The 25,456-nt window shown below is 50.9% G+C and overlaps 10 protein-coding genes across 10 annotated transcripts; 5 read left to right on the forward strand and 5 right to left on the reverse strand.

The window, feature by feature from the left end:
• Positions 1-386: 386 nt before the first annotated feature.
• BO94DRAFT_72778 (uncharacterized protein) lies at positions 387-1,334 on the forward strand. Its single transcript, XM_025617626.1, has one exon. The coding sequence runs from the start codon at positions 524-526 to the stop codon at positions 1,055-1,057; it is 534 nt and encodes a 177-aa protein (XP_025467455.1). The 5' UTR covers positions 387-523; the 3' UTR covers positions 1,058-1,334.
• Positions 1,335-5,018: 3,684 nt separating this feature from the next.
• On the reverse strand, positions 5,019-6,611 carry BO94DRAFT_556725 (putative aspartate aminotransferase; the record flags this gene model as incomplete). Its single annotated transcript, XM_025613886.1, has 6 exons — positions 5,019-5,120; positions 5,170-5,229; positions 5,278-5,565; positions 5,618-6,258; positions 6,350-6,428; positions 6,492-6,611. The coding sequence occupies 6 exons, from the start codon at positions 6,609-6,611 to the stop codon at positions 5,019-5,021; spliced, it is 1,290 nt and encodes a 429-aa protein (XP_025467456.1).
• Positions 6,612-7,651: 1,040 nt separating this feature from the next.
• Positions 7,652-9,901, reverse strand: BO94DRAFT_535360 (U4/U6-U5 snRNP complex subunit SNU66). Its single transcript, XM_025611761.1, has one exon. It carries the CDS (start codon positions 9,811-9,813, stop codon positions 7,792-7,794), a length of 2,022 nt encoding a protein of 673 aa, XP_025467457.1. The 5' UTR covers positions 9,814-9,901; the 3' UTR covers positions 7,652-7,791.
• A 764-nt stretch (positions 9,902-10,665) lies between these two features.
• On the reverse strand, positions 10,666-14,911 carry BO94DRAFT_466337 (peptidyl-tRNA hydrolase 2; the record flags this gene model as incomplete). Its single annotated transcript, XM_025608155.1, has 5 exons — positions 10,666-10,970; positions 11,063-11,390; positions 13,421-13,460; positions 14,111-14,508; positions 14,588-14,911. The coding sequence occupies 5 exons, from the start codon at positions 14,909-14,911 to the stop codon at positions 10,666-10,668; spliced, it is 1,395 nt and encodes a 464-aa protein (XP_025467458.1).
• A 944-nt stretch (positions 14,912-15,855) lies between these two features.
• Positions 15,856-16,963, forward strand: BO94DRAFT_72969 (DUF4448 domain-containing protein). The gene is made up of 2 exons (XM_025617627.1): positions 15,856-15,990; positions 16,048-16,963. Exons 1-2 carry the CDS (start codon positions 15,967-15,969, stop codon positions 16,861-16,863), a joined length of 840 nt encoding a protein of 279 aa, XP_025467459.1. The 5' UTR covers positions 15,856-15,966; the 3' UTR covers positions 16,864-16,963.
• A 131-nt stretch (positions 16,964-17,094) lies between these two features.
• BO94DRAFT_517074 (C2H2 type zinc finger domain protein) lies at positions 17,095-18,649 on the forward strand. Its single transcript, XM_025609980.1, has 3 exons — positions 17,095-17,410; positions 17,485-17,917; positions 17,977-18,649. The coding sequence occupies exons 1-3, from the start codon at positions 17,229-17,231 to the stop codon at positions 18,541-18,543; spliced, it is 1,182 nt and encodes a 393-aa protein (XP_025467460.1). The 5' UTR covers positions 17,095-17,228; the 3' UTR covers positions 18,544-18,649.
• A 1,138-nt stretch (positions 18,650-19,787) lies between these two features.
• BO94DRAFT_535367 (uncharacterized protein) lies at positions 19,788-20,894 on the forward strand. The gene has a single exon (XM_025611762.1). It carries the CDS (start codon positions 19,940-19,942, stop codon positions 20,771-20,773), a length of 834 nt encoding a protein of 277 aa, XP_025467461.1. The 5' UTR covers positions 19,788-19,939; the 3' UTR covers positions 20,774-20,894.
• A 553-nt stretch (positions 20,895-21,447) lies between these two features.
• Positions 21,448-22,213, reverse strand: BO94DRAFT_596518 (kinase-like protein; the record flags this gene model as incomplete). Its single annotated transcript, XM_025616258.1, has 1 exon — positions 21,448-22,213. A coding segment is annotated over one exon (759 nt), but the record flags the coding sequence as incomplete, so codon positions are not given.
• A 737-nt stretch (positions 22,214-22,950) lies between these two features.
• BO94DRAFT_535368 (uncharacterized protein) lies at positions 22,951-23,911 on the reverse strand. The gene has a single exon (XM_025611763.1). It carries the CDS (start codon positions 23,689-23,691, stop codon positions 23,068-23,070), a length of 624 nt encoding a protein of 207 aa, XP_025467463.1. The 5' UTR covers positions 23,692-23,911; the 3' UTR covers positions 22,951-23,067.
• A 316-nt stretch (positions 23,912-24,227) lies between these two features.
• Positions 24,228-25,156, forward strand: BO94DRAFT_448369 (methyltransferase; the record flags this gene model as incomplete). Its single annotated transcript, XM_025607529.1, has 4 exons — positions 24,228-24,391; positions 24,438-24,691; positions 24,752-24,896; positions 24,949-25,156. Coding segments are annotated over 4 exons (771 nt in total), but the record flags the coding sequence as incomplete, so codon positions are not given.
• Positions 25,157-25,456: the final 300 nt, after the last annotated feature.

Consider the following 25,456-nt stretch of genomic DNA (forward strand, 5'->3'; position numbering starts at 1 on the left):
CGTCCCCACTGCCACTGGTGACAAGAATGGGTCTTTCCAGCACATCGTCCATTCATCTGGAACCATCGTCCTGTTGCCTTGATCGGGGCGATTCTCCTGGACAACCACAATGGGGAGCCGCATCGTGGGGCGTTACATTCAGCAATCCCAAGCCATGGGGTGTAAAAGAAAAAAGAGTTAACAATACGATTCGGCACCGCATATAGAGAGTGAGAAGGACGTCAGAGGCCAAAGTTAAAACGAGTAGCATTATTTCTTGAAGAACTCGGCCGGTAATTAACACAATACCTTGTTGGCTGACTGACTGAAAGGGAAGTAGATTCCTAAGCAGGTTTATTACACGCTTGGCAGTAAGGTGGTACTGGGAGGAGAGAAAACCACCAGAGCAGAGCACGCAGAGCAAGTAGAGCAGGGAAAGATAGGAAAACTTTACCCCCAAAGAAGGGATTGTCGAGGATCAAACCGATCCCATGAGATCAGATATCAAGTTGTGTGCCTTGCTTTGCATGGACCATGATCGCAAATGGCTCAGGGCACCCCGTCATCCGAACGGTTTTCTCTCGACGTGCCGCATCCCATGATTGACTCCCGCCATACCAGGTACTGCCCAGTAACGAAACGAAACGCTGAGCCACCGGTTCAGCTTGACGGTAGATCACCCGCCGACCAGCCTCGACCCTTTTCTTATTTCCGGCGGATGGTCGGAAGGGGAAGGGGAACAGGAAGAGTCAACCCGCACCGCCAGGAGAGAAAATATGGATGCAAGATGGCCAGCCTGCATGGGCAGGACACTCTGCTCTCGTGCAGTCGAAACTTAATACAGAGATACGCGCAGCACAAATCGGGAGGTGATGGACGCATCTCAGACAGCCAGAAACAACACGAGTTTCCTAGTCGGGGTTGGACAGGCTGGTTAGGTCACGGGGGGGAAAACCCATCGGATCCTCCGCTCCCCTCCCAAATCAGGAGAAATTCGAACACCGGAACTAAAGTCGCAGGTCTCGGGGGTGCAGAATGGGAGAGATCGCGGAGACCGATCCAAGATGATGAGGATTGACATGAAATTAATGATCCCAGCGCCAGGTTACAGTCCGGCCGAGGTTCTAACCGAAACAGACCAACTAGATGATCCCTCCCCTGGGCCATCCATTGGCTGGGAGTCACTCTTTCGCTGGCTGATGAAAATTAGTTAAATCCCTACAATGTCCGTCCGTTAGTCAGAATCAGACAGGGTAGGTAAAAAAAGGAACCAAAAAAAAGGTTTCATCTAGAGGGAATAATTGGTGGCCGGATACCCCGAAAAGGATGGACCGCCCTGTGATCATTCCAGTTCAGTAATGAAGGGATGAACGGTCAGCTTCTTCAGGACGACGATAGCTTCTAGACTTGCGTCTGAACACAATGCAATATGCATACGAGGCATCCACTATGATCACCATGGGGTCCATTGAAATTCCTTGAGGCTACTAACGCCGTCCTGACCTCGCTCAACCGGGTGATATTTCCGTGACCGGGCCCTGACCAGGGATTCGCCATCAGCATACGGAGCACATACAGTAGCCCGGCAAAGCAAGGCGCATCCTGGGACCACCAGGTTCCTGTAGGGTCGGTAGTGGTACATGGGAAAGGTGGGGAAAGAATGCGCACAGGACTCAGACGTCTAACGATCAAGGAAGTCATATCGATTGACAGAAACCTTGTAGGATCTATGTAGTATGTACAGGTGCCAGCACTCGAAGGGGACTAAATAGGCCAAACGACTGCATACACCTGATCCTTGGGCATTCAGTTTCATGTATGTATGCGATGTAGAGAACACGCCTGCGCGCTGGGCAACTGAACTGGGCAGCCTCTGAACTCGTGTTGATGATTGGCGAGGCGGTCCACGTGTTTTGAGCCCCGGCGGTGATGTGAAGTGGGATCCGATCCGCCTTGACATGATTATTATTCCCTCTTATCCTCGCCAACCAAATAGGTTAAATACTGATAGGATAGGAATATCCTGAACGCCCGAGTAAGGCAGGCAGGCAAGTACTAGTAGTGGTAAGTAAGTATACCTACCCAGCATTCGCCACTGCCGCTTAGACCAACCCAGAGAATGAGGGCCCTGCATTACTCCGTACAGTCGGAGTTACTACGAGGCGTAGCAGGCACTACTACTAGACTACCTAGCCGGCGTAGCATCTTCACCAACTGTGGCTGGAAGTCCAATGCATCCATTGAATCTCACCTCGACTGAACCCTCGACACCTGTTTTTGCAGTGGGTGACGTAATTGCCATCCAATACTCCGTAGTAGTAATAGTAGTAGTAGTCTTTACACTGCTATCTCGTGGCCCTTTCACACTCTCTAGAATTCTCACGAGATCGAAAAGTAACCAGCCGACTCAGCGGACATAGTTACTCCCTCCTCCCCTCCCCCCATCAACGTGTGACAGCGCCGTCACTCAACAGGATGCATCTCGTCCAACAGGGCAGGGCAGGACAGGGCAGAAGCAGAATTAGAGATGCGACTGGAATGCACCCAATCAGTTCCAGCGGGAGGTTCAGATGTCCAGCCCGAACGGGTAATGCGGGTGGGGGATGGCTGGCTGGGAAATTGTTCATTGGTGGGCCTGATCCATGCGAGGGATGAGTGGTGGTGGTGATGGTGTCTGGTACGGTACTGTATGTACTTACCGGACAGGTATGTAATCTTGGGGGGGGACCTGCCAGCACATCATGACAGTGCATCATCAATCATCACCCACTACTACTCCGTATTTACTATTAATAATTTAGCGACAGAATAACTACGTAGGTAGGGAATGGATATCTCAAACACGGAGTCAATCCAAAGAACAGAACCAGATAGAAAGGACAAAGTAAAGGGATCAAAAGACTCCTCCCCACATCATCCATCATCTATCAACCTTGAACCTACCTATCTAGTAATCTACCTACCCCTTTCCCTTTCCCTTCCCCTAAGTAGGCTATCCCCCCCACTCACTCACCCACTCACCAAGCCCAAGTTACCTACCCTAGTAAAATAAGGACGGACCTACCTTAACCGTCAGGTCACCATTGCAGTGAAACAGAACCCATAACCCGGCTGAAACGTGCCAACCCTCCCCCCTAGGTAAATACCCCTGTCTCATCATACAAAGGAACCACACCCCTGTTCCTATCTATGTTCGTAGGTAGGGATGGGATGGTCCGGCTCGGCTCCCTACACCCGGGCATTTGGGAACCATACAAAATAGATACTCTATTCTGGGTTGAACTGAAAGGGGTTCTATAAATAACGTTGCATAGCCATGGGATAGACTATGGGTGGTTGTTGGTTGCCGAGGTGAGATGAGATGAGCTAAGTTGCTTACTAGTACTTACTCCGCTGGGATTGTTCATGGGTAGAGACTACATCTTACTTCTACGAGGATTGATAGATCTGGATTTATGTAAAATACGCACACACATAGATGATATGATACAGAGAAGGTAGGTAGATAGTAGGTAGGTAAATATTCCATCGGTCGGATATGTTCTAACAGCCTCAAATGACTATTGTACTAGTAGGGGTAAGGGTAGGGATAGCATCTAGTGGCTAATTAGTCTGCGCCTCACTAGGATCTACCTGCGTACTAAATAGATCCATCCTAACCCCCAAAGTAAAGTCCTAAGTAAAGCAATATATGATGAGGCTGAGCATTAGGTACCTACCTACCTACCTACCTACCTACTTAGCCACAACACTTTACTCCGTCTCACTAAACCAACTCCTCCACACGTACCTGTAAGCAAGTACAAAAAAGACCAAAAAAGAAAAAGAAATCAACTAAGCGACACTGCCGCGCTACGCTTAACTGCGCGATATTACTTACCTGATTGAATGAAGTACGGACGGAGTACAGGGGTTTCTTTCAATTGGTCTGGTCGGTCTTCATACTTGCATATCTACATGCAGGAGGGATTTTGTTTAGGTAGGTGGTGGGTGGGAGACATACATACATATTTACAGACATACATGTCTATCTATCATCTAGCTATCTAGCTATCTCTATTCTAAATTAGATTTTGACGAATACTGTATTATCAACGTTGCGGATACCACCCGGATAGCAGACCGTTACCTAGGTATCCATTCCCCTAGGTATCTGATTCTGCCTAGGTATTGTCGGAAGGATGAAAGGAAGGAAGACAGTGGAGAAGACCAGGACGTGACTAATGATCGATATAGTATGAAGACCGGGCCCACAAGATAGTGAGTGTAACCACTAACCACGGGGTGTCTGAAGATAAGTAAGTCAGTCATCGGTTGGGACCTTAGGTACCTGATACAGGAGTTTAATTCTGATCCTCAGTTGTTGGAAGTATGAGATAAATAGGGGGTCATGCTATTAATCTTAAGGAGTAGGTATGTATACATCAGTTGATGCTTCATGACTAGGAAGTTATGATTGTATCGTACGAGATTGTGCATGAGATTCGATCTACTGATCTCGGTTGAAAGTGCCCGATATAGCTACCTTACCTATGACTCAGGGGGTTATCCACTTCGCCGTACGCTCTCTGGCCGTTGAACAGTCGATTCGCCCACTCGATATTGTAGTAACTCATTCCAGAGAACGAGGACCGCGTTATCGACCGGATGAAATGCATGCCACCGACTACAGAGTAGGCTGCTGATAGATCGATCTTATGCGCCAACTCATGTCTCGTGGTGGCTGGTACGATCTGGCTACACCGCCAGATGCTCGCCCGTCTCGTGCGTTGGTGTGGCGACAGGTGGACTCGCCGCGGTTTGTGACCTGTGTCCCGAGTACTCCGTATGGGGTCGACTGGTCTAGAGCGGTGCAATGGATCGCAACTATTCCGTCCCAGTCAATCGATCAAGACCATATATGGCACAGCAAGTAACATCATCCAATACGTCGTTGAAACTATTGCTTATATATGCTAATGTAACACATGGATATCAGTACAACGGGGGGCGACCCCCGGGTCTACGTATATGAGCAAATGTCTCCTCTGGTTGCCCATTTAACCGGTGATCTTGAAGATGGACTCGGCCAGGCGCTTGACGTTGCCCGTGGTGATACCGGCCACGGAGATACGGCCGTCCTTGGTGGCGTAAACGGAGTGCTACACGGCGTTAGTACGTAGAACATGACAGGGGATAGCACCTGCATACCTCCTTGGCCAGAGCGTCCATCTGCTCAGGCTTGAGACCGGTGTAGGCGAACATGCCAATCTATCAATCGTCAGTACCACTCACACCACTCTTATTGAGGACACCTACCTGGCTGGTGATGTGGGACCAGTCGTGCTTGCTGCCAAGCTCCTCCAAGTTCTTACGGAGCAGAGAGCGCATCTCGATGATGCGGTCGGCCATGCCCTTGACCTCACCCAGCCACTGCTGGTTGAGCTCGGGGTCGTTCATGATGGTCGAAGCAACGCGGGCACCGTGGATGGGGGGGTTCGAGTAGAAGGGACGGATGAGGATCTTGATCTGGGACTCGACGCGCTTCTTCTCCTCGGCGGACTCGCAGACGAGAGAGAAGGCACCGACACGCTCACCGTACAGACCCTGTTTATCACTCAATTAGCGTCAGATCATACCTCCGAATCTCTCGTCTTACCATGTTCTTGGCGAAACTCTGGCACAGAGCAATGTTGTGGCCCTCCTTCACAAAGTGTCTCGGGGCGAACGCATCACGGTCAGCGTTGCCACTGGCAAAGCCCTGGTAGGCCATGTCGAAGAAAGCAAAGTGACCCTTCTCCTTCATGACGTCGCTGATCTGGCGCCATTGCTCCTCGGTGGGGTCGACACCGGTGGGGTTGTGAGCGCAAGCGTGGAGAAGGATGATGCTGTTCTCGGGAGCAGCCTTGATGTCGGCAATCAGACCCTCAAAGTCGAGACCGATGGTGTCCTTGTTGTAGTAACGGTACTTGTCGACCTCCAGACCAGAGTCCTTGAAGACGGCACCGTGGTTGGCCCAGCTGGGGTTGGGGAGGTAGACCTTCTTGGCGGCAGGGTAGAAGCGCTGCAGGAAAGCTCCACCGATTCTCAGGGCGCCGGTACCGGAGATGGTCTGGGTGATGACGAGACGGTCGTCCTTGAGGACGGCGGAATCGGAACCGTAGGCGAGCTCAGCGGCAGCCTTGGTGAAGGAAGGGATACCGGTGATACCGGCGTATTCCTTGTCGAAACGGGAGGCGACAACCTTGTCCTCGGCAGCGCGGACGGAGGGCAGGACGTAGGGCTTGCCCTTGTCATCACCTGCTCACAGAAAATTGGTTAGAGACGATGCATTTGGCGAAGCTGGTTGTTGCGTTGGACAGCAACGAGTCGAACCAGGACAGATGCTTACGGTAAGCGCCGACACCCAGGTTGATCTTCTCGGCGAAGCTGTCGGCCTTGTAGGCCTCGGTGATGCCCAGGATAGCATCCTACACACCCAATTGATCAGCAATGGCATCACAACGACAATTGTAATCGATTGGCAAGCTTACGGGAGGACCCTGAGGAACGTTGGACCAGGCGGAAGCATGTCTGGCGCCGACAATGACGGTGCGCACACTAGCGTCACGCGAAGCAGCCTTACGGCTGGCGACTCTGAGGGTGGACAACATGGTGAATGGGGGACAGAGAAGAGAAGTAAAACGAGCAAGCACCCGGAAGGACCAAAGAGGAGATGGTCAGAAGAAAAGAACGGGCCAAAGGAGCTGGCGAGAAAGGACTAAGGATGATGATGAATGAAGATGATGGACGGAGGTGCCAAAAGGACGAGGCGAGTGTATTTTATTTTTGACTCATGCAAACTAGGGAGTTTCCGGGGAGAAACGCGGGCGCCCTCGGATTGGCCACGTCCTCCGCATCTGAGCTGGCTTGCTTCTTTTGGGAAAGAGCTGCCCGTCGCGGTTTTTTACTGGTTTTTCTGGGTTCTGTTTCCTGTCACGCGGTTTGGCTGGTTTGCATGCCCGCGTCTTGAAAGCATGTTTGGCATCTGCATGGACGACAGGCTGCATCCATTGCCTACGCGCGGGGAGGTTTCCTATGATTGAGGGAGGATAGATATCGTACAACTACTACAACATACAATCAAGCCGATGTCATCAAAGAGCTGGAGGCCGGAGGGTGGATTCTGCCATTGATCGCACCACAATGATGAGCCCGACCCGGTCCCGGTGAACTGATCGAGTATCGAGGCCCACCGTCAGCACCCTTGATGGCCTGAGGTCAGAGGTGCCCTTCCCCTCACGAGAGTTGGGGTAATCCTTCGTCGGCACCACAACCACCACCAACCTTATATCATCAGCACTGATTCCCACTCCCGATCCCTACCTACATAATAGGTATGTTCCAACATGGCCCGGTCTGGCCGCCCTAGACAAGAACCCGGGATGTCCGGCCGTCCCATCCCCCGGAACCATAAGCGCTTTCGCTGCCTCGAGCCCGGCGAGGTCGGGCCATCTCACCCGGCCTCGGTTAAATTCCCCCACACGCCAAGTCCCCAACTCGGCCACTATCAGTATCAACAAATGCTCACCTACCCGTCGACGGAGTAACGAGGACACCCTGCAGCGATCTGCTCGGAGTACGGAGTACGGAGTACATCTTACCAACAGTCCTACGAGCGGACAAGACCGCTGTTACTTCCTCTGAGCCGAACGGATCTATGGATGTGAGATGTAGCTATTTCTACTGGTATATCTGTACAACATTGCGTAGCCTAGTAAGCGGGAATCCATTAAATGCCTCCGGAGGGAGGTCAAGGTCATCGAACACAAGTCTGAGAGAGCAACGTAACCCTCAGCCCAGTCGCACACCCGCCTGCCGGTTCTTGCGGGCTGTCGCACCCATGGCGTTGTTCATACCAGTGTGCTGACTGCTGTCCAGAGCACTCATCGCCTCGCGTTTCTTCTCCTCTTCGATCTTCTTCAGACGCTTCTCCGTCTTCATCTTGCCACTTCCCTTGCCGTGGAACTGGTGACTGAGATGCTTGAATGCCTCCTTCTGGTTCATCGCCCGGCCATGCTCGTCCACGTACTTGAGCTGCACATCGGGCTTGTATTCGCGGTTAAACACCTCTGCCATGTGCCGCGCGTCCTGCTGGTCTCGTTGTTTGTTCTCCCAGCGAGCGTATTCCTCTCTTTCACGTGCAGACATGCGGTCCAGCTTGCCCGAGGCGCGGTCGCGCTCACGCTGGTGGCGAGCGCGTTTCTCGGCTTCGGTCTCAAGCCGACTCTTCTCCTGCAGGAAGCGATGACGATCCCGAAGTAGAGAGTTGTTGTCGGCAGCGTCGGATCCCTTGACCAGACCACGTTGTTTGAGCATAGACAACGTAGAACCGAGACCCTGATCCAATGTCGCTTCCTCGTCCAAACCGGTGGTGCTGATATGCTGTTGGGCCTGAGCTTCATCGCGCTTGATCCGTTCCTTCAGATCCTCCTCATCCTCAATATCATTGTATGTCCGCTCCATGTCCACATCGCCGTCCTCGGGCTCTCCCTGGGCGCTAGGGCCTTCACTCTTGGCACGAGACTCTTCGGCGGGGGTCGTTGTCCGCCTCTCACGGGGTTCAGGCAGGGTGGGTTTCTGTAGGTTGGAGACAAACTCGGAGGTCTCATCGATCACTAGGCCGGGCTCTTCTTCGTTTCCGTCCGGAGTGCCCGTTTCCATTGGCGTCTGGGATTCCTCCTCTCGAAGCTGGCGGGCAAGATCTTCGGGCCGCACTTTCTGCCGCTTCTTGAATGCAGCACGTCTCTGGCGCGTAAGGGAGGCTTGCAGGTCATCGTCATCCACGAACGAAACATCTTCACTTGCCCACTTCCGGGGAGCAGGTGCCGGTGTCGGTTCTCCGTTGCTGGTATCGATATCCATAGCGTTGCCGTTCGGTGTACCCGTCGAGTCGGGAGTAGGAAATAGTTCGTCATCGTCAATAACAGCCCGTTGCTTCGTAGCCTTCGCTTTCTTCTTCTTTGGCTTCTTGATCTTGATCTCACTCACATCCATGTAGTCGGACGCAGGCGTCTCAGTCTCAAAGTCCAAACTGATAATATTCTTGTTCAACTTGTCCGAAACCTCCTGTCGTTTTGCCTCCCGTTCTTCCAGCGTAGACCCTTGAGCATCAAGGGTGAAGCGTTTCCGCTTCTTGCCCTCAATCTCCTCATCGTATTGTGCCAAAATGCTAGTGTTCTCCTCCGTAGGGTCATATGCCGGCTTCCGCTTCTTCAGCTCCAACCGTTCCGAAGTCTTCTCCTTCTCTTTCATATGAATATTCTCCAACTCATCACCCTCCTCCTCATTCTCATCGATCGTCGCATCTTTCAGCGTAAGAATGTGATCCTCGCCTCCCTCAAAATCGCCGACCTCATGTCCAACCTTGATACCAGCCAGATCGACCGCTGAGTATTCCGCCGCACGTTCCCGTTCCTCCAACTCTGCTGCCAGTTTGCGCGCCCGCTCCTTCTCGATCTTCTTCTGTCGCTTCTTAGACTGCATCAGCCAAGCCTTGGTATCCTGGTCCGCATCCCCAGACTCTCCAAGCGTGGCTCCTTCCAGTTTCGCATCTCTCTGAGCCAGGTCACGCGCCCGCTTGATAGCAGCGTTCCGCTCGTCTCGTTTCCGCCTCGCCTCGGCGTCATCTTGCATTTTCTTCCAGTTCTGGGATGCCATCGCCTCGCGCGACTCGAGGGTGCTTCCGGGGTCTTCATCTTCGGAGGCGGACGAGTCGGAGTCGTCATCATAGTCGGCGCCAGGAACAGGGAGAGGTTTTAATCCGAGCGCAGCTCGGATCTTGTTGTTCTGTTCGATGGAAACCGCGTCGGCCATTTTGGCGACAGACGAACAAAAAGGCGAAGGGGGATGGAACGCAGACCGTGGGGTGGTGGTGGCTCTAACTCGATGGCGTATATGGATGAGGAACAAGATCGATTGTCTAAGTGAAGCGCTGCGACCGAGAACCAGAACCAAGCTGTTACGTAATCCGAGCCATCCTCGGCAAGGGTTAGCGCGAGAAACTCTTAGCGCGGTCTTGGCGGGACGGATAAATAGAGGCTTGCCGGTTCAATTTTTCCTCTTCTTTTTTTTTTCTTCCTCATGAACCGAACAAACACGGATCTGTGTTCAGCGATCCCGTTGATGGAGGCAGTTCTGCTGTTCTCTGTGTTTCGGTTGAACGCTGGACAGTTCGACGACTTAAGGAGCCATCAATCTTGTGGATGGTCTTTGCAATCCGGTCGACAGATCTCAGATTAAAGGTTGGCGCTGGGTGTTCACTTTGGTCTTGAGCTCCCTTGTCCTTGACTTGGTGAGCTCGGCTGAAGAACTCGGTTGCTGACGGCGTCATATTCCTACTCTCTTTACCGAACTGGCCGTCGGCCACTGAGGTTAGGGAATAACCATGACCTGCCAACATTTTATACCTTAGAAATAATATTGTAGTGGATACTGTTCGTAGTTGGTGAGATCCGCATGCGCATGCCGCATCGCAGATACCCAGCCAGTATTGTCTATCATGACCAGAATGCTCTCTGATCTTGGAACGACAGCTTTTGCACCCATGCTCGCGCACTTCGCCGCATGACCCAAACGCCATGGAAACCTCCCAACACCAAACCCTCACGGTTGTTGACCGTCCGTCCACCCACGCGACAAAATATAAAGCGGCACCATAATCTACATCTACAACAACTTCAAATGTCCCGTCACACTATCCACCACACTCTTGGGTCCCAAAACGCCCAACACCGTACGACTCCCACTCGCAATCTGCGTCCGTCCCGCATCCGTAATGACTCTGGCGCAAAGACCCAAACTCATCGCCTTAGCCTGCAACTCCTCCATCTCCTCCTCGGACTTAATCTGCAGCGCGATCTTCGCCTGACCCTGCGACTCCCATCGCCGCAACATCCCCGAGCTGGGCGTATACGCGACCAGATATTTGTAGCACGCGAGCGTAGCATGCGAGCATTGGGCTGCGATTTTGCCTGGCCAACCAGAGTATCAATTAGCGCCTCAGTACTTCACAATACCAATGATGATTATGGCATGGACGTAGGTTCAGGAAGGAAAAACATACCCTTGGTCATACCCAAATCCGTCCGCACGACCAGAACCAACTTGACTTCCTCGGCGCTCTCATCGAAATTTCCGAGCTCGGTGCCATCGCCTTCGTCTTCGCTGTCTTCCTCCTCCTCAGATTCGTACTCGTCTGAGGAATCGCGGTGCACTTTCACATTGTAGCTGTTCGGCCAGCCTTCTTTTTCTTTCGTGGAGAAGAGGCCGAGCGAGCTGCCTTGGCCGATGAAGTAGCCGGTGATGCCGGCGAGGATGGCGGTGGCGACCACGTAGGCGGCGGTGGAGGGGGGTGTGCGATCGAAGTCGGCCATTTTGAGAGGGTATTGCGACTTGCGAGGTTGGGGGTGGTTGAGGTGATGGGGTTTGGGTTTGAGTTTGGGTGGGTTTGCGATGGGCTCCGCGGCGGTGACGTTAGCGGGCCGCGGAAAGTAACTATAGAGAGACTCAGAGAGAGAGGTAAGCTATCCGCGGGGGTTTATTTGTCTAAGGGTTACCATGGTTTGTGAGGGTGGATATGTGCTGCTGCTGGTAGCACAATATTCGTCACATTCACACTTAGTAGGAGTGTGGATGTTATTTCCATTATTTATGGTGGTGTTGCATAAGTTGCTCCGCTGACTAGGTGTTTTGTGCAGTGGAGATTAGCTAGGGGTTGGAGAAGGGATATGAAGGGAAGCATGTCCATGGCAAGTCTGCACATGGCTTTTAAAAATAGCTGGACAGAGGAGGTCATTGGTAACTGATAACATTATGGTTTATCTGGTAAAAAGAGTCAAGATGTTGAATCTTGAGCATGGCACATCGGAGGTTGAGCCCCGGGCCAAAGCAGTACTACATGATTGCATCCCCAAAGTGTATACCCAGATCAATCAACGCTTGATCTTTGACAGAAACGAAATAGCGACCTTTATACCTTTGACAATACCCTCCTTCACTTCACCTGGTGTCGAATCCCAGGTGTTTTGAGATACAGAGGCCACAGTCAAATCTGATGCTGGGCTTGTGGACTTGATATTCTTCAACCTTTCAATCTCCGTTGACCCGGCGGTGGCCAAGAAAGGCCCGACATAAGGAACCAAGGAGGCAGCCATGAACAGTAATCGCAAGGCCAGTTCCTCTCCCACACCCAAATCTGAGGACGTCTGTTCAATAAGATTCATCTGCTCTACCCTGCTTAGGTACTCCGAGTACACAATCTTCGTCCAGCCTCCCCAAAACCAGTCTTGTGGCCACTTCCAATCGTCTGTAGTTGCTCTTGGTCTGGCGGAGATATCTTTGCTGTCAGCTAGATAGATTGCGTCGTGTGGAGATGCCTTTGCGTTGGTGGACACTAGATAACTCTGTTCAATAAACTTAGGTATGTTGACGATTAAACTCTTCTCAAAGCTGTATGCCCCGATATGCTGTGTTGATTGGAGTCCAATGGTTGTCGTAGTCTCTCGAGTGACTTCCGCAAGCTTGATTCCCGGACCGCCGAATATCTTCATCAGCGAGCTTTCGACCATCAGAGGCGCGGCATCTATGAGCTTCCGGGTTCCCTCCTCGACAAAGCTGATCTTAGCATATGCTGCGTCGTTGGGGAAGTCCTTGTTGTAGACGTATCGAGCTGGAAAGTACAAAGCTCGCACGCCTTTGTTGAGATCAATCCAAAAGGTATCCGAGTTCTTGAGGCCACCAGGGATGGGCAAGGCCACGAGCCAGACAAAGGGCTCTCCAGTAAACTCTGTTGCCTTGCCAGGCTCGCGGATGTCGACATACTCGCTTTGAACGTTGACATCGAATATATCATCTTTGTTGCCCCATCCATAGGCCATGGTAGTGTACCCCGATCGCCATTTTCCCGCCATCTCCATGAGAGGTATATGCTGATCCTTTTTTGCTCTTATATGGTCTGGGGGAAAGCGGGGGGTCTGAAGGTTGCCCGTGACGGCGTACGCCATGTAGGGGGTCAACTCAGCAATGACAAAATCATTGAACCCGAATGACCATTGTTTCTGGCTGACGCGGCGGCGTTGCTTATCGCTAGGCTCTCCCTTATTGACATAGTTGGCAGAGATCAGGCCATCATCGCCATTGTGGAATTCAAACAACTTCCTTGGAACCTGATCAATTCCAATTTTGAGAACCATTTTTGGAGTAGTTCTCTCGAGCTTTGCAAAGGAGAATGACTTTGGGTGGTAAATCAAAAGAGATCATTAGACAACTCTCAAAGGTTTTGGTATGCTTCTAGAAGGCTCTCGAGGTCCATTGCGATTTATATCCCTACACGTGGAGAATTTGTGACAGCATCCATTTCCATGGTAGATGGTATAGTAGCGATCGATGACACCGAGTCCTCATTGTGTAACGTTGCTTCCACGGATCTGTAGATGTCAGGATCCCCGCAACCGGAAACCACGCTTTTGTGTTGGGGAAGTAGTCGCCTGCAGTGATTGAATCATAGATTAAAGTCATGCTTTCATTGAAAAGTATGCTCATTCTGGCCAACTATGATGATGTAGTGAGCAATCAAGACTATAGCGGTTGCAGCGCTTACCTAGGAAAGCCATTGGTGGCGTTTCGATGGTTTCCAGGCATCGCTAGAGACATGCGTCACAATCAAGGTCCATCTGGGTCGAGGCACAAGCTGGAAAAATGGGTATCAAAGATGGCTTGTCAATCCGATGGGTCGATCATGGCATTCCCCGGCGGTCTTTGCGGAACGCACGCATCATCTTGGCAATCACGCCCACATCAATGGTCCAATTGACCATGAGATGTATCTGTCAGCGGGCCGACGAGACCTTACGTGTAAGAGGAATACATTAATCAGAGGAGCAACGCCATAACAATGAATCACCCAAGATGTATCCAATTTGACCTGAAGGTGTACTGCTATTTCATTATATATACATCCTGATCATGCAAATTGGAGCGCCATCGTCCCATAACCAGCGACGTCTAGTTCTGAGGAGCGGGAGCGGGAACGGGAGCACCGACATTTCCGAGGCGACGGTTCCTGGTGAAGTCATTAGTAGTTGCGTGAAAAAAAGGCTAAGGGGAAGATTACATGAAGGTCCGGCTGAAGAAGCTGATGAGGATCATGAAGAGCCAGCTGGGGATCGCACTGAATCCATAGATGACATAACCCAGAGGGAGCAGGAGTCCGTTCTGGGCAAGCCAGCCATCAGTGGGGTGAAGGGCACCCTCGTAAGCAGGGGTCGTCTCGTAGACCTTCTCAGAGTGCACCTTGTAGATCGTCTCCGGGGTCACAGTAGTCGTGTTGAGGTAGACGGTGTGAAGCGCGGTAGGAGGGCGTTCCTCACCAAGCTGAGCCTGGGGAACCTGGAAGTACCAGACCGAAGGGGTACCGGCACCCCAGGCAGAGCAGAGAACCTGGTTCGATTCGCAGTCCAGCTTACCGAGGTTAGGAGAGGTAGGATCGGCGGAGAAGAGGAGCACGGATTCCTAAAAAGGTAGATTAAATTAGCAACTATCCTCTAGACTCAAAGTGGGTGCCCCCCTTTTTTTTCTGGGGTTTTCTTACATTGAACGACTTGTCCGCCTGGTCACAGCGACCAAAGCAGGTCTTGTTTCCTCCAGTAACATAGACCAACCAATCCTGGGCTTCCGAAGATGGTTCCAGGAAGGACTGCCAGTTTGTCACGTTGAAGGGGGTGACGGTCTTCTCCTGGATCTTGACGGCCTTCTCGACCACCTTCTCAACCACGGCAGCGGGGACGACCGGGGTGGCAGTAGGCAAGTAAGACTTGGCCTTGTTGAACCAACCCTGAACACGGTCCGCGAGAGGAACCTGCTCCTGAGCCACAGCAAGCGCTGGGAGGAGGGCGACGACCTGGATGAAGCGCATGATGCTGGGAGCCGAGATGACGCGTGGTCAGTACAGGGGTCGGGAGATCTATTCCATCCGGCGGATGGAAACAAGGAAAACACCAACCTGGGCTGTTATTGAATGAACAGGCGCGCTTTGGAGAGAAAAAAGAGATTTTCCAAGAGCCAAAGTACGGACAGCAGGCAGCAGGGGAGGACAGGCACTTGGGATGAAGGTCGAGTTGAAACAGCCACGATAGGCGTAAGCGTCCGCGACAGGTGGCCTAACTCTAAATGGCAGGCCGGAGATCCAGCGGCCGCGGGAGCGGGGATTCCGCCCTTCTGGAACCACCCATGGTGCACCCCGGGGCCTCAGCTGCTCAAAGTATTGAATCTCGTTGACTGGCGGCTGCGCACGGTGTCTGTAATGTGGGTTTGTGTTGGAGGATGAAGCTGAAGAGGATCCGTGGTACTGACCACCAGGTGGCGATGGTCACAATGGTTTTGTTGACAGTGACAATGATGCCGCCGGGCAATCCAATGGAACGGTGGAGCCATCATCCAGACAGCTTCCCTCACTTACTGTGTTGGTTTTGTGTCTGGAACTGCGGCGATGAATTCGGTCAGAGAAAATGGGGTGTCTTTATTGCGAAGCCTGAGCAAGTTAGCGAGAAGAAAAAGGAATATACTGTGGCATGACCCTCGATGAACTGGTAGCACTGGATAGACGCGTGACCTTTACGAAGAAACAATTCACCGGCCGTGGTTGCTGTTTCCTGGACGGTAACACTTCCAAGCCATCATCGCACCTTCCCCGGTATCGTCCTGCTGCATCACCGGCAGCAACCAACTGCAGTCCTCGCAATGACTAAAATACACGGCCTTATCCGCATGTCATCGACAGGTGCAGTACTACCTATAGGTCCTTTACTGAATATATAGTGTATAACGTCAAGGATATTCTGTCGCCCGATATACATTGCATCGCAGCTATCCTGAAGATGATCCACCCCTGGCGGAGCCTCAGCTCCTGGTTTCTACTCATGATAACCGCGGCAACTACCCTGTTTGCTGGGAACGTTGGCGCCATCTTTAATGAGAATGATACGAATATTCACGGTGAGGGCTCCCGAGAGTACTGGTGATCAGGTAGGAGTACAATCTTGTCTGACTTAGCCTTGCGGGCCTCCAACAGTGACAACTTGGAACAACGAGTCCCCGGATCACACAACCACATCGAACCTGCGGTCCTATACCCCTACAGTACCACCGGGTGATTTCCCTGTCTGCACTGACCCTCGCGGCCCTTTCCGGCCATTCTGTCTCCCAGAAGATGGTGCGAATGTGACTGTGGGTGGGACGTACTACATTACATGGGATGCGGACTTCTATCCCTTGAATGCCACGATCACCATCGAGCTGAGATACCCCCACTCCACAAAAGGCGATTCGGCATTTACATCCGACAAGACAGACAACAGCTACGGATATACCCACATTCATATGCATCAGGCATGGCTGCAGGGAAAGCAGCGAAATCCGTTGACCCTATATATCATCGAGTTAGACGCCGTGTCCGACAAGCGGGCAAGTGCCCGACAGGGTCCAACAGTCTTCCTCCACCCTAAGCCAGTGGAGCATCGCATACCTCCTCCACGCACGCCTTTTAATAAGTTAGCACTATACATTGGTCTGCCGGTGAGCCTCAGCGTGGTAATATTGGTTGTTGCCGGTCTTTATTTCGGCATGCGAGAGAGCAGGCGGATTGATCTGGGGAACATCATGGGTCCGGGTTATGGGATCCGCAAGTCTAAGGTCCAGCGCCTAGGGCGCAGCAGAGGTGAGCTGGGTGGGTCTTCGCTGGAGAGATACTCAGACGACATGGACTGGGACATTTCCGTGGCGCAGCCCGATCGGCAGGATGGTCTAGAGCGCAGCCTCAGCTTCGCGTTCAAGCGCGATTCGTCGAAATTAAAGAGCTGGAAGGTCTGAGAGCTGGACCAGCGTGTGCGGTAAGACTAGTAAGGCACCAGGATTCAGTGCGCGCTTGCCCCAGTTTATGAGCCATGGCAGTTAGGGAAGATTGTTCTGCACTTCGGTGGTATTAGTTTAGTGGTTCTCGAAGTCGACTAAATCACACACTATCCTTCAAGCAGTCAAGTGGACACGAGGCAGGGTGCTGCAGCTGTTAAATGACTAGTGTCGGATCATCCCACCCAGGCGCGCGCCCACCTGCCAGCCATTACATAACTTTGGCAGCCCTCTACACAGTATACTCTTCCATCCCTCACCATGTCCGGGGCATCCCCCCCGTCCTCGTCACGCCTCCCACCTTATCCTACCCGGTCCGCGGAGTGATGGATCCTTCATCCGCCATGAATAAATTGACCAGGAATGATCCGCTGGGGGAGTTCGTATGTCGCTTCCCCAATTGTGATGCCCGCTACCGGCGTAAAGAGCACCTTCGCCGCCATGAAGCCAAACATATCCAGGATCGCACATTCCCATGTTCAATCTGTGGCCAGGAATTCGGACGAAAGTATACACCGAAAACACAGCTTGCGGGCGCGCAAGTGCATGATTGTTGTTCTGTCGATTAATAACGCGCCTTAGTGACACACTTCGTCGGCATCTGCGAGTGAAGCATCAACTGAATGAGCCCGTCCATCGAGCCCGACGAGCTTGTGCCAACTGTCGGGCCATTAAGGCTCGGTGCGAAGGAAAGCCAGTTTGTACGGAGTGTCAGCATCGAGGCATCCGCTGCTCCCTCAGGGAGGGCGAGGACTCCCCGGCGCCCGAACCCCGACGGTCAGTGAGCCCGCGGCCTACAGTGTCCAAGGAAGAACAATTTGTCAAGTTGTTCTTCGAATTGTTCCACCCACATTGGCCGTTCGTTCATCGAGGAACATTTCGAGTGCGCCATGAGATTCCCATGTTAGTCCAGTCTATGGTCGTGCTTGGCTTATGGGCTAGTGGCGAAAGGAGCGCGCGGTGTGCGGCCGTCGAGCTGCATGAGCAGCTCAACTCGGCGATCCTTCAGCAAAAGGTGTGGGAGAAATAGTGCTATCTTGCAATCTATACACCAGTCACTAACACGGTCTACAGGAGAAGTGGGATGCGGCCACCGATTCACTTATACCTCATTCGGGGTCGTGGCCCATACCCATCTACCAGGCTATCTTATTACATATTATCTTCTCCCTGATATACAAAACCCATGGCTCTCTTGGCCTGGATCTAAAGCCCTCCGTGCTCCGTACTGACACCGAGCTACTGCTCAAGTCTCTTATCCAAAGCTGCCGCAACCGGGGAATGTTTTACTATCCTCGCATCCTGCGGCAGTATCAGGAACCTGCTATTGCTCAATATATGTTGGTTAGTATTGAAGAAGTGAAACGATTCAACATCGCCCTGTACAAAGTGTGCACAACGATATATGGCTCTACTGCAATAAGCGAGACCGTGGATGGTGTTTCTATGAGCAGCATACTGCTAACTGCCGATGAATTGCAGTTCCCGCTTCCGGAAAACCATGCGTTATGGGAGGCCTCGACCCAAGACGCATGGGACCGGGCTCTGGCAGATATGAACGTGGATGGGTTGGATGATTTTCGGGAAGAGGACTGGATTTCGAGGCACTCGCGGGTGTTGCATGTTTTGGGCAATATATAGTCTTAGAATTGACTGGTCTGTGATTACCCGATTAGACAGAGCCTCTTGATATAACATCTGACAATGATAGGAGGCGCTACAGCCTCACCGGCCAGGGTACAACCACACATCCTCCTACTCAATCTGTACAATGGAGCTACTATGTAGGCTATTCTATTATATATTATTAGTAGTATCTCATGCAGGAGCTTACACAGAGCCTTATTTAAGATTTCAAGTTATACAGCGCTTCATGCAATGCTTCACACAGGGCTTCACGCAGCACCTCACGCAGGAATTTATATAGGGCCTTACAGAAGACTTCATATAGGGCTTGACATAAGGTCTCAAATAAGACCCAAATAAGGCTTTAATTAGGTCTGTAAGAAAGACTTTATATAGCATCTCATGTAATGCTTTAAATATGAACAAACAAGTTAGTCAGTAGTCTTCAACATTCTTGAAACCTTAAGCATAAATATAGTTTCTCAGATATATACCTTCGAGCAGTAAAGATCCTGCTGCCTATGAAAAGTAAGCCTAATATAGTAGGTGGAGTAAGCAGAAAGTGTGGTTATAGTATGCCGGTGTGGCTGTAGCGCCTCCCTTAATGACAACATCGGAAATACCCACTGAAACAAACGGCTTTCGCTCTTATATTATAGACAACACTACCGTTCCTAGCCACATGGCTGACACATTGATACAAGGAAAGCAGAGCTACTATCTAGTTTGGTATACTCAAACTGAATTCCTAGCCTTATCAACATTTAGATCAACTAATTGAATCGCAATATCCCCTGTCGATCCCCGTCATCTGCCAGACCAGGGCTGACGAACCGCGAATAGCGCTTCGTAGTGGGACCAATACTTCTTTTGGTATCCACAGATGGGTGCTATCCTAGGGGAATAGCTTTACCAATTCGCCCATGGATCAGCAGGTAGGCTGTGTCACCCGGCCGGAGTACCGGGCTCACCAGATACTATACTGGCCATACGGACTAGAATGTAGATAAACACAATTTGGACATGAAGATTAAGCATTCTGAGTACAATGTCAATACTAATCCAGGAGGGCTGGTCCTTATTTAACTTACTAGGTGCCAGCGATATACCTTTTCTGAATCTACCTTAATTTGCTTCCAGAAAATTAGGGTAATCACTCAGGTAATTATGACTAATGCCGCCAAATCTAATTCACGTGGACTGAATGATCTACACAACGCCGTCCCCTACCATCCCTTCTTTCTCCCATCAACAGCACCCACCTTCTTTCCACCATGGAATTTCATCACTACAAGTCATTCCCCTACTGCCTCAACAACTCAATAACCATCCAGTCCCACATTCCTCCGCCCCCAATACCCAAAAGTGAGCTCACCAGTCACGCCCGTTTGGACCTATCTCCCACAGAGCTATGTCTCCAGAACCCCCACTGCCCGGCTCAGACGGTAGCGACTCCATATCCATCAAGTTAATTCAGGAACTCCAAGTCGGTCACGAAAAGACATCCCAGGTATTCGTTGTCAGATGCATGAATAGCTCCTCTTCTCCACATATACCAAATGATCAGGACATGGTCGCCAAATTCTACGACCCATTATATGACGACTTTGAGGAATACCCTTTCTTTGGAACGGATTATCAGTATACGCATGAATGCGCCGCGTACATGCATCTCTCAGCCCTACACGGCGTTGTTATTCCTCGGTTTTTTGGATCCTACACTTTGAGGATAAATATTGGTGAGCGTTTTCGCCTGGTACGATTAATTCTGATTGAGCGAGTCGATGGTCCATCTATGGATAGCCTCAAACCCGAAACATTCCCACGCGAAGAGCGTCAGGAGATCATGAAACAGATAGTTGCCGGGGAGTCTTCAATTTACGCCAAAGATGTTCGCCATCTAAACTTACGTCCACGGAATGTCGTGGTCAAACGACATAACTCGGGAAAACTGAGAATAGTTATCATCGACCTGGGAATGTCGGTCATTGGAAGATCTCGCTTCCCTTCTGACAGCAGGGAAGAAAATCGATATTTTCCTGGTGTTGCAATTAGTCCTTTACTCAGATGGAATGCCTTTTACGGTCATCAGGGTTTCTTTCCTGAATGGATTAACTGGCCATGGCAAGCCTGGCTTGAGGTTCAGTACAAGGACACAGAGGACACAATTACAAGTGAACAACGGGAGAGGTATAAGATCTATGACTGGATGCTTGATAACAATCGACGGCCCCCACCTATATGATGCTATGTGATTCAGTCTTATGTCTTTCAGAAAATCGAGGACCCTGCTTGCCGCCAACATAGAATTAGGTCCGTAATTGGATTTATTGCTCCCTGTGCATTGTCGAGTAGTATTACGTGAGTTAACGGCATTAATTAGGGAGTAGTTATTTTTTACAACTATGCTTGGAATACAGGGATGGCCATTCACTTGGGGCTCAAAAGGCCACTTTCCCAGATGTTCTTCACTATTGGTCTTCGGACCAACTGACCACACTACCTACCCACGACCGTTTTGAGTAAATCCAAGGTGAGGATTGATCTTTAAGTACACCATCCGTAGACCCTAAGAAAAAAGAAATACAGATTTTCACAAGGCTCAGGTCGACCTCTCCCGTACCCGACTCATCTATGTTCTCAAGTTCCAAAGCTGCACTGCGCAACCTAAGCATACGGACATCCATCGCGACCCTCTCCCGCCCTGCGGTAGGCCAAACTGTGGAGGATACAAGGATCAGTACTGTGGGATGATCCTTAGGAGAATCGGAATCTGGCCGAGATGTTGATATTGAACGTACCAATATCTGGTGTTTTCTGCTGATGGAGCGGCAAAAAAAGATAGAATAATAAGAGAGGCAGAGTGAGCAGAGGGGTGATGTGATCTAATCGACCAAGCCGTTAGTTCTCTCAGATCCCCCTTCATTCAATCTGATAGCTGTATCTGAGATAAATCAGCAACAACATCGCCAGCAGACTCATACAACTGTTTCCAGCATTTTTCTGTAATTTCGAAACACGGGTGTCTGTCTGTAGGAAACTGCCCGTTGGCAAAGCGAGCTTCGATCTCTTCATCGTGCTCCCAGCTGTTCAATTCCGGAAAGACCTCATGGCCCATAATAATGGAATATATTACAAAACCGAGAGCAAAAACATCAGTCTTGACATCAATGTAGTCGCAATGTGCCCGGGGACAATAGTATTTAGGATACTCCCAAGATAACCCGTCAAGTAATATTCTGCCGTCGGCTGATTTCAACACCCCCTGAAAGTCCGCAAGTAAGATGTCAAGATCATCATCGAGCAACAAGTTCCGAGGACCCATATCACAGTGCATAACATTCTTTTCATGGATATAACTGACTGCTTCGGCGGTCTGTTTGCACCAATGTGGTCTCTGCTCAACAGAAACATCTGGGTTGTGTGTGATGTACTCGTCGAGATTTCCCTTGAGAGCATACTGCAGTACGAGACCGTGATCAGTCAGCCCGTGGGACTTGATGATCCGGGGATGGTATCCAAGGATATTGAGAATTTGGGCTTCGACTTTGATGTTGTCGCCTTCCCCGGGAATTTTTGGGTATTTGAGGACGGTCGAGTCGTCGATGAGGCCGATGTAGCACCAACCACCACGGCCAATGACTTTACTAACCCCTGGTGGGTAGTATCCATGGCAAGAGATGACAGTGGTGTTAGGAGGATAGTCCGGTACATTGAATGCGTCAGGTGGAAATTCGGCCTGCGTTGGCACTCATGAGTTCACATCTCTAGGGTGAAGGGGGTCAACTGATACTCACAGTCCGATAAGTTAGAAGAGGATCTTGGTCCATGACCTTGGTGTCATATCCGAATAGTTTCCAAGTTGCTCCCCATGCTCTACCTAGGAAGCCCAACACGACATCTATTGGATAGGAAACGAGCTTGAAGGTGTAGAGCAGCGGGGCGTATAACGTCTGCAAGAATGTTAACATGGTCGATGGTTGCAAAATTGTATGTGTTAGATATTGTTGAGAAACACACTGACAGGTTGACCATGTCTGGGAAAAAGCAGCCCTGCGTGTCACGTGTGGCTTCACCTTGAGTGACTGTTTGTACACATAGGACTGCAAAATAGTAGTGTTTAGTTTCGTGCTATTACCAACATGCTTACATACTGTTCAGCTTAAACCATGCTTGACGAGCCTCTACATAGACCTTGTAATAGCAGAACTAATTAGACTGGTAGAAACATGACCATTCCGAGTGTCTTTGGTATCTACTTGACTGGAAGGATAACCATCTGCTGTTCGTGATACGACCTTATCTTTATCCCAAGAGATTACCTAGGCATCTAGCTGGATATTTGACGATTCATGACATAACATCTGGTTAGTTTGAAGTGAACAAGTATATGAGATTTCGATTCTCGATACATACATCATACAGATAGATACTCGCTTTGGTCAGCAACAAACAGAAAGCAAACAGAACAAAACAGCCTCGTGAGAAATCCAGTCCCCCACACTTCATTCCATCCATCCTTCATCTTCCAACCAAAAACTACTCCTCCTTGTCATTCTTCGTGATAGTGTCCACAATCGCCTGGGACAAATGGGGAATGACAGGGTCCTTCTGCACCCGCAATCCCTTCGTCATGCGCGCAATCGTGGTATAGAAGCCCAGGACGATGAAGCACTCCACGACCTCATCATCCGACATAATGCGCTTGGCCCACCGGATCGTTTCTTCGTTGTTATCGTATGTGCGAATCGATTCCTCCACCAGAGTCAAAATACACTGCTGCCGCTCCGTCCATGTACCCATGGCAATCAGCTCCTTGGACGTCAGTCCCTTGCGCAGGGCCTCGATCTTCTCGTCTCCCAGCCCGTTGATGCGGGAGATGGGCTCATTGATTCCGAAGAGGTACTCGGCTTTGATCAGACCGGTCATGCGGAGGACGATGAGCTGGTAGTCCAGGAGCTGGATTGTGCGCTTGTCACCGTTGAGGATGGCGTCGAGGGTCTCCATGATGGGGAGAAAGGTGCCGGTTGAACGGGCATAGAGGCGAAAGACATTCCGGTCAATGGGAAAGTTGCGCAGAAAGGCAGCGTTGGCTTCGTGTGCGGCATCGGCATTGTGAATGTCGATGCCTTCGATGAGGGGGTAGTTGGTGACTTCAGACATGATGATGGGATCGTGAAGATGTTTGTGGATGGGTGATGATCAACGGTACTCTGAAAGCTCGTGTGCTGGCTGAGGATGCTTTTTCACAACCAGCTGCTATGACCTTTTAAACGTCGCGAATGACTATCGGGTTGTGTCCATCGTGAGTCTCGAGTCAGGCCATATCCAGGCCATATCAGGCCATGAGCATGCCCATCCATATTCCTCTCGTATTCCTGCGCGCAGGTGTCAGCCAGAAGGATGGTGTTCCAGACGCGCGGATGGAGATATCGTCAGCATTGTCCGCGGCAACGCTAAGGATGCAGCCCCAACGGCCGGCGGGAGAGCTACTCCTGCGGTATCCCGCTTGATTGGATCCCTCCGCATCTACATCTATACCCACGTGGGATGAACAGCCTCAGGATCTTGTGGATTGATCTCAGAGTGATTTAAAGATCATTCAACCCTCTGTTCATCTCTATCTATCAGCCCATCAACCATCAGCTATTCGCATCATCCCGTTTCTTCCTTTCATCCTATCTATCGCCTCAATCACAATGGCCGCCTCCGACCCCTACAGACTTGGTCGCGATGTCATCGCCTCCACCCGCCTCAACCTCCAGCACTATATCTGGAAAGAGAACATCGGATACCTTCTCCACCCTTCCATCAAGCTCTCCGGCGACAACATCTCCATAGCTGACGTTGGCACCGGCACGGGGTGAGTCCGACCACCTCCCACCACCTATCCAAACTAACCAGCCCAGTGTCTGGCTTTTGGACCTCCAGCGCCAATACCCCAATGCCGAACTCCACGGTTTCGACATCTCCAGCGAACAATACCCCGCCCCTGGTTTCCTCCCTCGTAATGTCACCCTCAGCCACCTCAACATTCTCCAAGACATTCCCGCCGAGTACGTCAACAAGTACGATGTCGTGCACGCTCGCCTCCTCGTCCAGGTTGTCCTCCAAGCCGGTGGTGATCCTCTTCCTGTGATCCAGAACTTGATGAAGCTCGTCAGTGAGTAGCTTCCCATCCCTTACCCCTGTATCCTCGTATCATATCATCTAACCAACGCAGAACCCGGCGGCTACCTCCAATGGGAAGAACCCAACGACGACGCAGGCAACCGTCCCCTGGTGAAGAGTGACCCTGCCACTGTCTCCGAACACTCGGAAGACCTGATGAAGAGGATCGACACTCGCTTCAGATCCAAGACACCCACGTAAGTCCATCGCTCCCCCACCCCCAACCTAAGATAATCTAACAAACAATAGCTGGTCCGTCCACCTCGCCGACACCCTCACCGAGCAAGGCCTTCAACAGGTCCTGCGCGATGAATTCTCCCCCGACGCATACACCCTGATTCTCGACCAGATGAACTACCTGGGATTGTTCGGGGAACTGATCAGCAAGGTTCCCGGGGAAGAGAACCAAGTATTCCGCGACCTGTTGGATAAGGCCGTTGTGGAAGCAAGAGGAGGCGTGGCATGGAAGGTCCGTCGGTTTGTATTTGTTGGACAGAAGGCGTAAATGGTTATGAATACATGAATATTCTTTATTTATAGTATATGGTTTCTTATGTTCGGGGTTAGGTTTACGATCATGATAGAAAATAAGATACTCTCTATGACAATACACTTCATACTCAAAAATTACCAATACTAAGAGCAAAGTAAAGTAAAGTATCACTGAAGCAAGCAATTCCAAAACAAGAATCATACACAAAGTATCACCGAAAAAGCCCAATACATACATACATACATAAATAGATAAAGTAAAATC

Source organism: Aspergillus sclerotioniger, assembly GCF_003184525.1.
Source record: "Aspergillus sclerotioniger CBS 115572 chromosome Unknown BO94scaffold_14, whole genome shotgun sequence".
NCBI classification, from domain to species: Eukaryota; Fungi; Ascomycota; class Eurotiomycetes; order Eurotiales; family Aspergillaceae; genus Aspergillus; species Aspergillus sclerotioniger.

Bases quoted from the DNA above. Each gene is read 5' to 3' on its own strand.
- BO94DRAFT_517074 (XM_025609980.1), top strand. From the start codon at position 17,229: ATGGATCCTTCATCCGCCATGAATAAATTGACCAGGAATGATCCGCTG. The intron at 17,411-17,484 runs GTATACACCGAA...AACGCGCCTTAG, and splicing joins GGCCAGGAATTCGGACGAAA to TGACACACTTCGTCGGCATC. The intron at 17,918-17,976 runs GTGTGGGAGAAA...CACGGTCTACAG, and splicing joins CGGCGATCCTTCAGCAAAAG to GAGAAGTGGGATGCGGCCAC.
- BO94DRAFT_535368 (XM_025611763.1), bottom strand. From the start codon at position 23,691: ATGTCTGAAGTCACCAACTACCCCCTCATCGAAGGCATCGACATTCAC.
- BO94DRAFT_72969 (XM_025617627.1), top strand. From the start codon at position 15,967: ATGAGAATGATACGAATATTCACG. The intron at 15,991-16,047 runs GTGAGGGCTCCC...TGTCTGACTTAG, and splicing joins GAATGATACGAATATTCACG to CCTTGCGGGCCTCCAACAGT.
- BO94DRAFT_72778 (XM_025617626.1), top strand. From the start codon at position 524: ATGGCTCAGGGCACCCCGTCATCCGAACGGTTTTCTCTCGACGTGCCG.
- BO94DRAFT_535360 (XM_025611761.1), bottom strand. From the start codon at position 9,813: ATGGCCGACGCGGTTTCCATCGAACAGAACAACAAGATCCGAGCTGCG.
- BO94DRAFT_535367 (XM_025611762.1), top strand. From the start codon at position 19,940: ATGTCTCCAGAACCCCCACTGCCCGGCTCAGACGGTAGCGACTCCATA.